At 41.1% G+C, this 13,957-nt stretch overlaps 1 protein-coding gene across 5 annotated transcripts in view; it reads left to right on the forward strand.

Moving 5' to 3' along the window:
- LOC121315072 (histone deacetylase 9-like) overlaps positions 1 to 13,957 on the forward strand; it is a 215,985-nt gene that overhangs the window by 119,131 nt on the left and 82,897 nt on the right. For 4 of the 5 annotated variants that reach the window (XM_041248968.1, XM_041248970.1, XM_041248967.1 and 1 more), the window contains 2 exons: positions 8,921 to 9,052; positions 9,664 to 9,779. In XM_041248968.1, the coding sequence (XP_041104902.1) occupies positions 8,921 to 9,052; positions 9,664 to 9,779 (248 nt within the window). The remainder of the gene's footprint in view (positions 1 to 8,920; positions 9,053 to 9,663; positions 9,780 to 13,957) is intronic. The other variant, XM_041248971.1, reaches the window with a different exon arrangement.

Consider the following 13,957-nt stretch of genomic DNA (forward strand, 5'->3'; position numbering starts at 1 on the left):
TGTAGGCAATAGTAATTATACCCAGGACAAACAGGCTATGTATTCAGAAAGTAAACTCATTTTTATCGATTATAAAGTCTGCTCAATTTACTTCTATAAACATAAAAGCATTTGTCTTTGTTCTCATTTGAACAATTATTTTACAAAACCACCCATCATATACTTTAACAAGGCTGTTTTAAATTAGAACTTCATGGGTAGTGTTCATTTTCATATTCTTCATAATAAATGCATGATACAATAACTCTGAAGACACTTTGTGAAAAGAGTGCATGCTTTTCTAGTTTTTAAGTCACTTTCTCAGACACTAGCTTGTATGTGGAAAAAGTAAAAAAAAAAAAAAAAAGAAATATAATTAATTTCCACTTTATCTACTTTTCAATTAATGGTGTGGTTATCAGCTAACTGTTAAAGGAGCAGCTGTTATTTATTTTTGTTTTATTTTTTTGTGCAGAAGTTGGAAATATCAGTGGAAGAATGATGGGTGCAACGCTAATACTATGTAAATCTTATAGAAATGCTGGACTGTCTCTGGCATTCAAGCATATAACATTTTAACATTGTTTTTATAAGATTTACAATACACTTTAAATAGTTTATTTAACTAGGGAAGGTGTGACATCCTTCCAATATACTGTACATAGTTTATATGACTAATGAGGGCATGATATCCTTCAAGCTATAAAGTTAATTGGAATGGTCTCTGTGTTATTAATACATTTTTGGCATGCCAGGAAAATGGACATTTTGAAACCTAGTGGAAAGGATTTCTTAAAAAAGATTTAACGGGAGATATCCTTATTTAGAAAGCACAACACGTTTATATATGTTAAACTTCAAAGCTATCTTTTCCACCTTTTTTGTACCCTTTCCGTTTCAGTCAAGCGATAACCCTTGAGTTTCAGTCAGGCGATAGCCAGTGTGACTGTAAAAATGGACCTTCTCATGCTTTAATAACAATCCTCCTACACTGACAAGGACACCCAAGGGCTTACTTCCTGTTCCTCAGGTTTCAGACTCTAGATGTGGTCTTTCCCCTACCCCACTTCCTGTCTTTCCTCATCAAAGCCTGGTTTGTGGTTGGCATGCATATGGTAGATACAAAGGTACTGCTTGTTCTTCATTTGAACAACTATGACAAACAAGGGATTGGCAGCTGTCATGAAGCAGAAGGACAGAAACAGTGCAGAATTGAATATGACAGGTATCTTTATTTTTTCAGTCTCCTCTAACAAGCTGAGAAGCCTGTAACACTGTACCTCACCAGCTTGTGACTTAGTTTTCAAAACGTTTGTAGTTGATGCAGGTTCAGGTCAAAAAAAGAGACTTATTGTTTTACATGTTGAAGGTGAATCATATGACTCCTGTTAAGAAATACCCAGGTTGAGCTGCTGGACCCATGAGCACTTCTGTTTTTTAAATGTTCAAGTTATAATTGCCATGTTAACTGCTAATTGGAAAAGCAACACATTTGGAAAATTAACACATTTTCATCTACACATTATTTTATTTATTTATTTATTTATTTTACTAAACTGGTATAGTGGTTTCGCAGTAACACAACTAAATTAAGTTAATATTTGGTGCAGTTACAGAATATGGTCTGTTTTAAGGTTTACAGTTCTATTTGTTACAGGAAATTCAATTGGAGCTATCTTGTTAAATATTTGGTGCAGGAAAAAATAAATAAATACCAATAAATATAGTCATAGTATGTGTACATGTGATATGTTCTTAGTCCCAACACTTCTCCTACTGTGGTGAAACTAGCCGAAGGATAACTTGGACCTGGAGTATATATCGCAGTAGAGCCCCATTGCATGACACCCCTGAATGTACTGTGCTCTTTATTTAAATGGGTCAGTGCATTAGCACAATGAACCACAGGGACTGGGGTTTCTCTGTTAAAACCATATACAACAGTACCCCTTTACATAAACATACAAAGCAGTTCATATATTTTCATTTTGCATTAACTACATGTAAACCTCCTCTCTAATTGTTGTGCAAATATTGTTGTGGTATTTTTCTAATAGCCGATATTCATCAAGTGTCAGGTAGCCCAAACAACACTATTTTTACAAGGGATACAATTAGAATCACCACTTCACAGGATTCCTTTTAAAGACTTATTTTTTGTGTTGAAATATCCAATCTGTGTTTGCTTTATTGTGTAATTGGAAAGTTCTTTTGAAGGAAAAAAAAAACACTGCTAAGCATCTTGAGCCTTAATCTTGAGCCTATGGTGCTTTGTAAGAAATACCCTTCTGATTCTGACTGAATTTTCCTCGGTGGTTCAGTAAAGCAATACATCAAGTACAAAGTGAAAGAGGAAAGAGTTGAACCTTCTTGAGAACTATAAACAGACACTGCAGCAGGTCCCAATTAAAAGAATATAGCAGTAGCACCTGGCAAGAAGCCGGTGTCACTCCTCCTGGTCGTTTGCTTCTCTGTTCATGACCCTTGTGCTTTACTGATTGTTGTGTAAGTTAACTCATTGTTAGTACAAAAAACAAACCTACAAAAAAGTTAGTGGGAGAACTAGATTTTACAACAAGCAGTGCTGAAAGATCCTGTGAATAACCGTTTTGTCTCATTTTTGAATTTTTCTTTAATTCGTTCCAGTGACAGCATGACCCGTACTGTTGTTGTGATACAGTACAAACAGAAATCCACATGCAGGGGCATAAAATGCTGTCTCCAGAGCAACCCACCCACTCCCTTCGGTGACTTAACAGTTCTTTCACCATCTTCCTCCGTTGAATAATCACAGTACTCCATTAATGCCAATTATTGTAATATATACCAGGTTGATTAGTGAATATGACATTGTTAGTGATATTCCTGTCAAAAAGTCAGCGTCTCGGTCATTGCATTGCATTGCCTAGCTGGTTCTATCTGTTGAGACTGTTCTATTTTTTGTTTGTTTTTTTTTTTTTTAAGAACTGGATATTGGATTCATACTTGTCAGCATTATTAAGTGGAAAGCACAATTTCGTTTTAAATGTTATGATTGTGAGATCGATCCGTTTGTATTTTTGGAAAGAATGTCACTTATAATGTATTTCTGTCTAAGGGAACTCTAGTGAGCTCTCTTCAGAATACTATTTAGTGTGGATTAGGAGACTGTGTGGTCCACTGGTTAGAGATACAGGTTTGTAACCAGCAGGTACTTGGTTCAAATCCCAGCTCAGCCACTGACTCATTGTGTGACCCTGAGCAAGTCACTTAATCTCCTTGTGCTCTGTCTTTCAGATGAGACGTTCTTGTAAGTGACTCTGCAGCTGATGTGTAGTTCACACACCCTAGACTTGTATCTTGTAAAGCGCTTTGTGATGGTGGTCTACTATAAAAGGTGCTATATAAAAATAAAGATTTTTTTTTTTTTAATTATTATTATTTAGATTCAATCTGAACATAATATTGTAGCAGTGGTAGATATACACTGCTGTGCAAAAGTCTTAGACATGTTGCATTTTTCTACTCAGATGCATTATGAGCATCAAGAATTTACTCAAAGCCTCCACTAGTGTTTTCTACTATTATAACAACCTTGACTTGCATAAAGAAGGAAAAACACTGAGTGAAATAGCTTGCATCACTCGATTTTTAAGGTGTGATATCCGAAGCATAATCAACAAGTATAGAAAAACATCATCTGTAATTGACAAACCCAGGACTGGAAGACCCAAAAAAATGTCTAACAAGGATGATTGTCCATCAAATCAACAGTACGAAGGTCACTCTTGAAATCAGGACTTAAATGATGTATTGCAAGAATACCTCTGTTAAGACTAATATGCTAAAATGCAATACACAAAAATGCAGAAATTGGACTATGGAACAAAGGTCAAAGGTGCTTTGGAATGTTAATGGATGGGCAATGACACCTGCGCCTTCTACTAGTTCTGTTGGATGGATACAGAGCCTTGTCACGTATTCCAAATCACTGCGCTGCCTCACAGAATTTGAAGTACTGATAACCATCTTGATTACAGTTACAGATGTACAGTAATCATAAAACTGAAAAAAAAGTGCTGTCTCATCTTAGCCTCTTGGTGGATCTTTTCAATGGCAATGTAAAATTCAACAAAAAAAAAAAAAAAAAAAAAATGCAGATGAACCCATTTTATATTACCTCGCTTTATATCATGCCTCCTTTATTATCACGATTTTTCAAAAACCACTCACCATGCACCATAGTTCTTTGAGAAATTATCTCTCTTAATATCATATCACAAACCCGCTTATTGTGCCGGGCTTTACTAAGTAACCACAGGACAGAATTAATTTCCAACACAACCAATAATCATCTTGGCTGATAAACTGACATTTTGTGCAGCCTGTCAAAAAATGCTGCGTGGGCGGTGTTAATGGAGTACAGTTCAGTTGCAAAACACCACCATTACCAGATTTTAATAGTCAGTCTTATACAATGCACAAAAAAACACACAACACCAAGTGCAACGCCTAATTGATAGCTGTTGTCAGTCGACAATTCATACTTTTTTTGATAATGACACAAACTGTTTTGTTCCAGTTAATGATACAAAACGTATTTTTCCTGTAGTAAGCTATATGCATTTGATAAATGTAAAGAACAACTAAGTATGCAGTATTAAAACACTGCTTTTTAATTCACTGTTAGTTTTCTTTCTTTTTTCTAGCACTCGTAATGTGCTGTCATAGAAAACGTGAAATCCAGTTTGTATCATCACCCTCTTTATATCAGGAATTATGCCTGCATGACAATCAGGATGTGAAGCGGGTCTATCTATATTTACTTACTTTTGCATGTTTCAATTAAATCAATTTACTCAGCTTAACTTAGTGTGTAGTTCAAAGTTACAAATGGGACTACTTTTATGGTCCATTTGTTAGCGTAAGGATATTTAATTTAAAAAAAAAATTAAAAAACATTGCCTTAAAAATTACTTCTGCTTTTTTTCCTTTCAAAATCCACTGTTTGACTGGGATTATAAATGCAATAAGGCACTCCAGTGTGTCCATATACGTTTAATATATGGACTTTTTCTTATTCTACGTATACAGACACCCCGTCGGGCCTTATTGCGTATATGTGGTACTGGCGTGTATATAAATCTACATCTATATGAAAGAGAGAGAAAATATATGTTCATTACACTCATTAAGTGTTGTATCATATCAAAAATACACATATAAACTAAACACACACATTTACTTAACACATAAAAGGAGAATTGTGGTGGACAGCATGTTTTAAGCCAGTGAAAGAGGACTAGCCCCTTAACCCACAATTCGAGTTTGGAAAGTAGAATATTACCCACAATCCACCTCTGTCTTGCCATCTATTTTATGTATTGCATATGACTATTTATTTTATTTATGTGTTTATTTGACAGGGGCAACGTACAATCTTAAACATTTATGACATGTCATAAGATGTGTTGCACCCAGATTTAGCTATGAACTAATTTTCATTGGCAGTCCCTGGACAAACACAAACATGGAAAAAGAAAATAATACAAAGTAACATTTACAGAAGGGAATATGATCAAGCCTCAGACAAATAACCTAAGACAGCAGCAACCTCACATCACCAAAAACAAAATCACTCCAAAAGACAATCTCATGACACACCCAATCTGGGATCAGAAGCATCCACAACTCATCAATTGTATAATGAATATGTCATATACAAAAAATGTTTATTTAAATAAAATTAAATAAACCTTCTCCCAGTTATATTTAAAAATATCTACGCACTGCTGTTATGACGTCTATCTTGATTGCATAAGGAAAAATAAGGATGCAGAGAAGTGGCAGATGAAAGAACACAGAAGAGACATATAAAAGCAAATGAAGAATTATAAATATCTGAAATACACAACTAACTAAATATATATAATTGACTATTTTGACAATGTTTTGGTGTGTAATGGGGTGACGGTCCGACCTTACCTCCACCCACAATCACATTATTCTCTTAAGAACACAGAGGTATATAGAACGAAGGAAACAGCAACTTGATAGTGTTCACAGGTACACATATTTATTTTCATAATGGATACTTCACTCAGATTGCAAATGACTAACAGGTTGTACTTACAATGACTGACATTCACAAGACAAGCTTACAACTGACCACCTAATACAACGGCTCCCTGCTAAGGAAAGAAACAGCATTTAATAATAAATTATTCAATAACCCGTTACACCTGGAATCATGTGATACAAAATAAACTGTATGTAACATTTATTCCAGTTACAAAGTACATTTATATATTGTACACTACACATTCTTTCTCAGTTCTACATATTTGTTTAACCTGTATGAATACTGTTTTCATTTACAAACATTATAGTTAAACTTCTGTTTACTCCTTATTATTACATTACTTTGTCATTTTTATTCTCTAGTCCCTAACCATTAGCAGTAAAGACTGAACATTACAGTTACCCCTTCTCTTGGAAGATTACAGAACATATGGCTATAACAAACCCCTCATTATAACAAAACCTTCATTAAGAGAAGCGCTGTTCTCTAAATACAGCATTACACCATCATATATTAAATACAGTTTGCTTAACAACATGCACGATACATAATAAATTACTGCTCTATCGCCAATAGAATAACATTAAAAATAATAATCACAATAACAGGCATTGAATATTACAGTGAAAATACAAATTGTTACATTTTCAAGTTCTAAGCAAGTTACAAGCTTACCAGTGCCATTAAATCATAAAACAAAACAAACATTTTTACTTCAAATGTTACAAGTAGTTCACAAGTTTGCTGTTGTTGACATTTCCTTTTGTTCAGTTTAAATTCAGCGCTTCCCATGTGTTCTACAATGGTCTGCCTATGAATGTAATCTACAGCCTTGCTGCATGAAGTACAAAACAGCACATTACCATCGACGTGAAGATCGGTCTTGTCAAACTCATTGATCCGATCTTTGGGGGTGATTGTTATTGTTTTCGGCACCTTTGAACAGCTCTGGATACTGACTGAAGTAAACTGAAACCTTATTCAACACTGAACTTGATTACCTAAAGCAGTTTTATTAGACAGGCATGTTTACATAAATTTAAAGCAAAGTCTGCTTTGCATTCATATATTTGTAAAGGCCAGCCCTGTTCTCGGATTGCAGGCCCTGTGCCACATCGAAACGGTGGCCTAAATCTAGGCCGGCCCTGGTCTGCCTTTTCTATTTTGGAGTGTTCACATATGAGAAAAGGCAGCCCAGACTGCCTTAAATCACAAGCTTGAATGGGGTTTAGTCATCCGGATTTGGCAGCAGGACACAGTGCTGCATGTTTCCTTTTTATTAAAATGTCTGTGCACAACTTGTACTTTTAAATGTAGTTACTACATTGCTGCCAAGGTGCTAGCCATGAGCGCTGCCTCATTTGATGTTTTAAATGTACATTTTATTGTGATTTTATATATATATATATATATATATATATATATATATATATATATATATATATATATATATGACACATAGACACACACACACCACTGTCCACTGCCTTCACCTTATACTACACTGTGATTTGCATTAGAATGTGACACATTAATTTACTGTACCACATGTCTCCATTTTAAATATGAATTGAGACCTGGCAAAAACAAAAGGTCATAAGCCCTAGTTCTCTTGCCTGTACTACATACATTTTTGACATTTCTAAAGAGCTTTCCCCCTGTAAAAGATACAGCCTTGGCATGGTAATGGTCTTCGGTTAATTTCTATTTATTGCATTATTGCATTTATACAGCGGTTTTTATAGAAAAGTATCGCAAAGCACTGTACAGTACATAGCAGAAAAAAACAAACCACAATACATTTACAGTGCCTATAGAAAGTCTACACCTCCTTGAACTTTTTTCACATTTTGTCATGTCAGTGCCTCAATTTTGTGCATTTAAATGAGGATTTTTTCCCACTTATCTACACCCCATACTCCACACTGTTAAGGGGAAAAAAGGTTGTATTGAGAAAAAATATATATATTAAATATACAAAACTGAAAGATCATAATTTGATAAGTCTCCACCCCCCTGTGTTAATACTTGGTGGAAGCACCTTTGACAGCAATTACAGCTGTGAATCTGTTGGGATAGGTCTCTACCAACTTTGCACACCTAGATTTGTCAATATTTGACCATTCTTCTTAACAAAACTATTCAAGATCTGTCAAGCTCCTTGGGGAGCGTTGATGGACAGCAATGTCATGCCACAAATTTTCGATTGGATTTAGGTAACATATTTAAATAACAGTATACACATAATACAAAAACAGCAATTTTAAAGTTACATTAAAACCCACTAAGATAACAAAGCCGTTTTATAAAAGTGCGTTATTAGTCTTGACTTGAAAACTACAACAGTCCCAGCTTCCCTGACAAACAAAGGCAAAGCATTCCATAATTTAGGAGCTCTACGAGAAAAAGCCCTCCCTCCTCCCGTGTTGCTTTTGTTGACCGTATAGAAATAACCAGCAGTCCCCCATCCTCTGAGCTCAGAGTGCGGTTTGGAAGATACGGGGTCAGTAACACCTGCAAGTAACTAGGTGCTAATCCATTCAGGGCCTTCTAAATTTAGTTACTGCTGCTTCTACCATAGATGGGCTGTAATAATACAACTCTTCCAATGTTTTTGTATTATTGTAAGTGCTCCTACTGACTCAGTGCTTGTGGTCACTGCAGGTTCCAGGTAGCTAGCTTTTCCGCTTGCTACTGAGAATAATGTATTCCAGATGACTTAAGTTCCCTCAAAATGTATTTTGCTTTGGCCGAGAATGATGTCTACAGTATCTGAAAATGTGTATATAATTCAGTCATCTCAAACATGCTGGTCAGCACTTCTGTATGGCGTTAGCATTACAGTGTGTCTAATTTAACTTCTTGTGTTTGTTTTACAAGCTTCTGAACCCAATCTGAAAGTGCGTTCGCGATTAAAACAGAAAGTGGCAGAGAGAAGGAGCAGTCCGTTGCTAAGGAGGAAAGATGGAAATGTGATAAATCCTTACAGAAAGAGAACATATGATGTGACAGGTAACCCAGGAACCAGCCAAGAACCAACAGTTCTGTTTTATGATGGCCAGATAGCATTACCTTTTAGATCTGTAAAAAAATAAGCCAGCATTCCTGGTATTAAGATAGGTGATTACTTCATCAGTATCAGGCTGGGGTTTTAGGCTGATGAGAGTACAGGACCTGTGAATACATTTACTTGTTTTAAAAGTATAAATTATAAAGATGTTTTTTCCTCTTCAATTTCTCAAACATTTAATTATTGTAGTTCACATTTTCACAAAAAAGGCTAAGTAATTGAAAATATAGAAGTCATTTGTGCTACCAACTCAAAGTTATTCAGCTCCAGAGTTATTGTAACTTCTGCCCTTGAAATGCTTGAATGGCATTGACCTCTGAGGTCCTGTTTCTTAAATTATCACCACAAACATGTTGAACCGAATGACTTGACTCATTCAGTCAATTTTTATGTTTTCTAGGGCAGTTCACTTAAAGGTGAAGGTGCACCTTTTGCTGTTGATTGTAATGTTATTGCACATCGTCAAGTCTGTTCAGTTATTGTATATCGTCAGGTCTGTTCAGGTTTTTAGCCACATGCATGTTTGATTTTAATTTTGTAACGTTGTTTCCAGATACATCAGCAAGCAGCAGTGCCCCAGGATCCGGTCCCAGTTCTCCTAACAGTGGATCCCCTGGAATTGGACCAGATAATGCAACCTCAGTTCTACCAGCCATGGCTCACACTGAGGTGAGTTATCATGAGCAGCACAGAGATGTCAATTCCTAACAAGGGTCCACTACACCACAATGAGAATAACAAGCTAGTAGAGGAATAATGGGCCTGTAACAGGGAGAGATCTGTGCTGACTCTGCTGGCGTGTTCACGGGCTGCAGGAAGAGGGCGGCAGTCGCCCAACAACCGCCTGTGAGTCATGGCAGTGACACGGGGAGGTGGGAAAGTGTGTGTGTGGACTTTCCCCCTCTCTGAATGGCCGAGAGGCGGGTCTTGGGTGATTGTCGGTCCTATAAAATAACGCTCTGTTGTTTCCTCAGGTCTGCCCACTTAGACGCGCTAAGAGTGCGGACGCTTTGATTCGGGACCGGGAATCAGCCGGGAGAAAAATAAAGAATCACAGCGAGACAGAGAGAGAGAGAGCGGGGAATCCTTGGGCAGACCCCGGCATATTGTGAAAGAGCAGGCTAGATAGCCGATAGAGTAGGACGGTGATCCGGGTCGTGCGGGTAACGGCGACCGGGATAACGCTGCCGAGTGCAGCACCTTTTATTTGTAGTTTTATTATTGTTTTATTTTCCCTTGTTCTTTTCGACTTCTGTTTTCATTATTATTTCTTTGAGCACCTGCGAGTGCCCTTCCTGTTCACGTACCAGCTGTGGTATTTCCGTGGTGTTGTCTATCATCGTTGATAGGCAGCCCACGGTCAACAGTGCCCTCTGCCAGAAAAAGTAAGAACTGTCTAAAAATAAAACTGGGCACCTGTGTGGTGTTTTCAAGTACACCTGTCTGTCTCCTAGTCAGTGAATTACCCACACCCCTTCCACACGTGGTGTTAGAAGTGGGATTCACTGGCACTGCCCCAAGCAGTGCAGCTATAGAAGGAGCAGACGAGCCATGGATGCCACACAGTTTGCTGCGATGATGGACCTCCTGCGCCAGACGCTCACCGCAGCAGTGCAGGGGGCGGCAAGACCCGCAGCTCCAGACCCCCAGTTGCAACGCCCCACAAAAATGACGGCCGAGGATCGACCTGACGACTATTTGGAGGTGTTTTTTGGTCATGGCGACCTCGGCCGGGTGGGATCCAGCCCAGTGGGCTAGTTACCTGCTTCCTCAGCTCACGGGGGAGGCGCAAGCAGCAGCGAGAACGCTGTCCCCGGATCGGATGATGGATTACCCCACGCTGAAAACCGTCATCCTTAATCGCGTGGGGGCCACACCGGAGGGGTATCGGAAGAAATTCCGAGAGGAGCAGTTTGCGGTAGGGGAGCACCCACGAGCCATCGCCCACCGTCTGAAGGATTACGCACTGGGTTGGTTGAACCCGGAGCTGAACACCAAAGCCAGGGTGGTGGAGATGATCGTGGTGGAGCGCTTCCTGGAATGTCTAGCCCCGGAACCTCGGCTGTGGGTCCAGCGGCAGGCACTAGACACGCTGGACCGGGCGGTCGAGCTTGCCGAGCGATACCAGGCAGCAGAACCAACGCCCACGAAACTGCCCGGGAGTAGTGCGGCTACTGGATCGCCCCCTCAACTGGCCCCGGAAAGGGCGAAGGGACTGGGGGGTAGGGGTAGTCCAGGATTTGGTCGGGGGGTGTCGGCGGGAGCTCCCGGCCCGGGTACTGGGGCAGGGTGGGGATACCCACGGGCTGCTGCAGTGTCGGACCGGGGTCTCGCGCGGACGCCTTATCGGCGAGCCCCTTTTATGGCTCCAGTGTTTCCCCCTCTTTCCAAAACTTCGGGGAGAGAAACCAGCCCACCGAGGTGTTGGACGTGCAGGGAGGTGGGCCACCTTTCCCGGGACTGCCCCGTGATGGAGTGTGACCTCAGCCGACCAGGTAGGCGCGTTCAATTACCTCAGTCACTTCAGCACACGGGTTTTGTTATTCCTGTGACAGTGGATGGTACAAAAACCCAGGCTCTCCTGGACTCAGGGTGTAGTCAGTCTCTGGTACAGGAGAGCCTAATCTCACCGGGGCATAAACGTATATTGGGACGGGTGCATATTAAATGTATTCATGGGGATGTCCGCTCCTATCCCAAGATAAATGTGTGTATGACTATTGGCCAGCAGGTGACGCAGGTGCAGGTAGGATTATGTCCTCGATTGCCGGTACCAGTAGTTCTGGGACGGGACTGTGAGCAGTTTAAAGATTGGTTGGCTGCTCTGACAGCCCCGTCTTCTTTATTGGCTAAGAAAGAGGAAGTAATTGGAGAGATTTTTCCCTTTCGCGATCCAGAATTGTTTTGCCATAGATTTAAACCCCGTAAAACTAAACGGGAGCGTCGGATCGCTAAGAATGAGGGCTGGCAATGGAGGGAGTCAGAGAAGTTCCAGGTGGGGGCGGTTGGTGAAGAGTCCGGGGGGGAGGTCGCGGAGCCAGCGCAGGGGTCTGGCTCGGCTGCCTCTGCTCGGGACCGACCTGACCCCGAGTTGGAAGCCATGGGAGCTGATTTCTTAGCTCGCTCCCGTGACTTCCGACTCGAGCAAGGGCGTGACGACGTGCTGGGCAGGCTCTTTGACCAAGCAGCGGTGGTTAATGGTCGGGTGGTCGAGCCCAGACGCGCCGCCACGTACCCCCACTTTGAAATTGATCGAGACCTACTGTACCGTGTTGATAAATTACCCCAGACCGGTGAAGTGCGTCATCAGTTGCTCATTCCTCAGCCCTTTAAGGAGGATTTGTTGCAGCTGGCTCATGCTATTCCCCTGTCTGGTCATTTGGGAAGGGATAAAACTAAAGCAAGGCTTGTGTCACGGTTCTTCTGGCTGGGGCTGGATGGCGATGTTAAGCGGTTTTGTGAGCGTTGTGGGGAATGTCAGAAGGCCAGCCCTAGAGCCGTTCCACGAGCCCCTCTGGTGCCTTTGCCCCTAGTGGAAGCTCCGTTTGAGCGTATTGGGATGGACATAGTTGGGCCACTAGAAAGGAGTGCGGCAGGATACACCCACCTACTTGTCATTCTGGATTACGCTACACGTTATCCAGAGGCAATTCCCCTCCGATCTATGTCCGCTAAGTCTGTTGCCAACGAGCTTGTGAAGGTTTTCTCCCGGGTGGGGATTCCCAAAGAGATACTAACCGATCAAGGCACCAATTTTATGTCCCGGCTAATCCGCGGAACATGTAAGCTTTTGGGAATTAAGACCATTAGGACCTCGGTGTTTCATCCTCAGACTGACGGTTTGGTGGAACGCTTTAATAAGACCCTTAAGAACATGTTGCGCAGATTTATTCGTAGTGATGTGCGTTACTGGGACCAGCTGATTCCTCCCCTTCTCTTTGCGATCAGAGAGGTTCCCCAGGCTTCTACGAGCTTCACCATTCGAGCTGCTGTATGGGCGGAGACCCCGGGGCGTGCTCGACTTGGTCATAGAGATGTGGGAGGAGCAGCAGGACAATTCGACCAATACCGTCCGGTATGTGTTGGACCTGCGCAAACGTCTTGAGTCTGTTGGGAAATGGGCGCATGACAATTTGCAGCAGGCGCAGCACAGACAGGAGACACAATATAACCGAGGAGCCCGGTTGCGCACATTTCAGCCGGGGGATAAGGTACTTCTATTATTACCCAGTTCTGAGTCGAAACTCTTGGCTAAGTGGCAAGGACCCTTTGAGGTTACACGCCAGGTTGGGAAGGTGGACTATGAGATCTGCCAGCCAGAGCGACGGACAGAGAAACACATTTACCATATCAATCTCTTAAAGCCTTGGTTACAGCCAGAGGCGTTGCTAGTGGCGCATGCAGATGACGTCACGGACCTAGGACCTGATCTTTCTGTGTTGGCAAGAAAAGGATCGGTACAGATTGCTGAGAATCTGACACCAACGCAGAAATGTCAGGCTCACGGTCTGGTGGCGGAGTTTCCTGACGTGTTCTTTTCAGTCCCGGGGCAGACTCGAGTAGCCCATCATCACATTGATATTGAGCAGGGGGCGCTAGTTTGCCAGAGGCCGTACCATATACCTGAGCGTAAAATTGACGAAATGCTGAGACTGGGGGTAATAGAAGAGTCCCAAAGTGACTGGAACAGTCCAATCGTTTTAGTCGATAAGCCAGACGGGTCAACTCGATTTTGCATTGATTTCAGACGAATCAATGAGAAATCGAAATTTGACGCTTATCCAATGCCCCGAGTAGATGAGTTGCTGGAGCGTCTAGGCACGGCTCATTTTATGACGACACTGGAT

This window comes from Polyodon spathula, chromosome 4 (genome assembly GCF_017654505.1).
Source record: "Polyodon spathula isolate WHYD16114869_AA chromosome 4, ASM1765450v1, whole genome shotgun sequence".
Lineage (NCBI taxonomy): Eukaryota > Metazoa > Chordata > Actinopteri > Acipenseriformes > Polyodontidae > Polyodon > Polyodon spathula.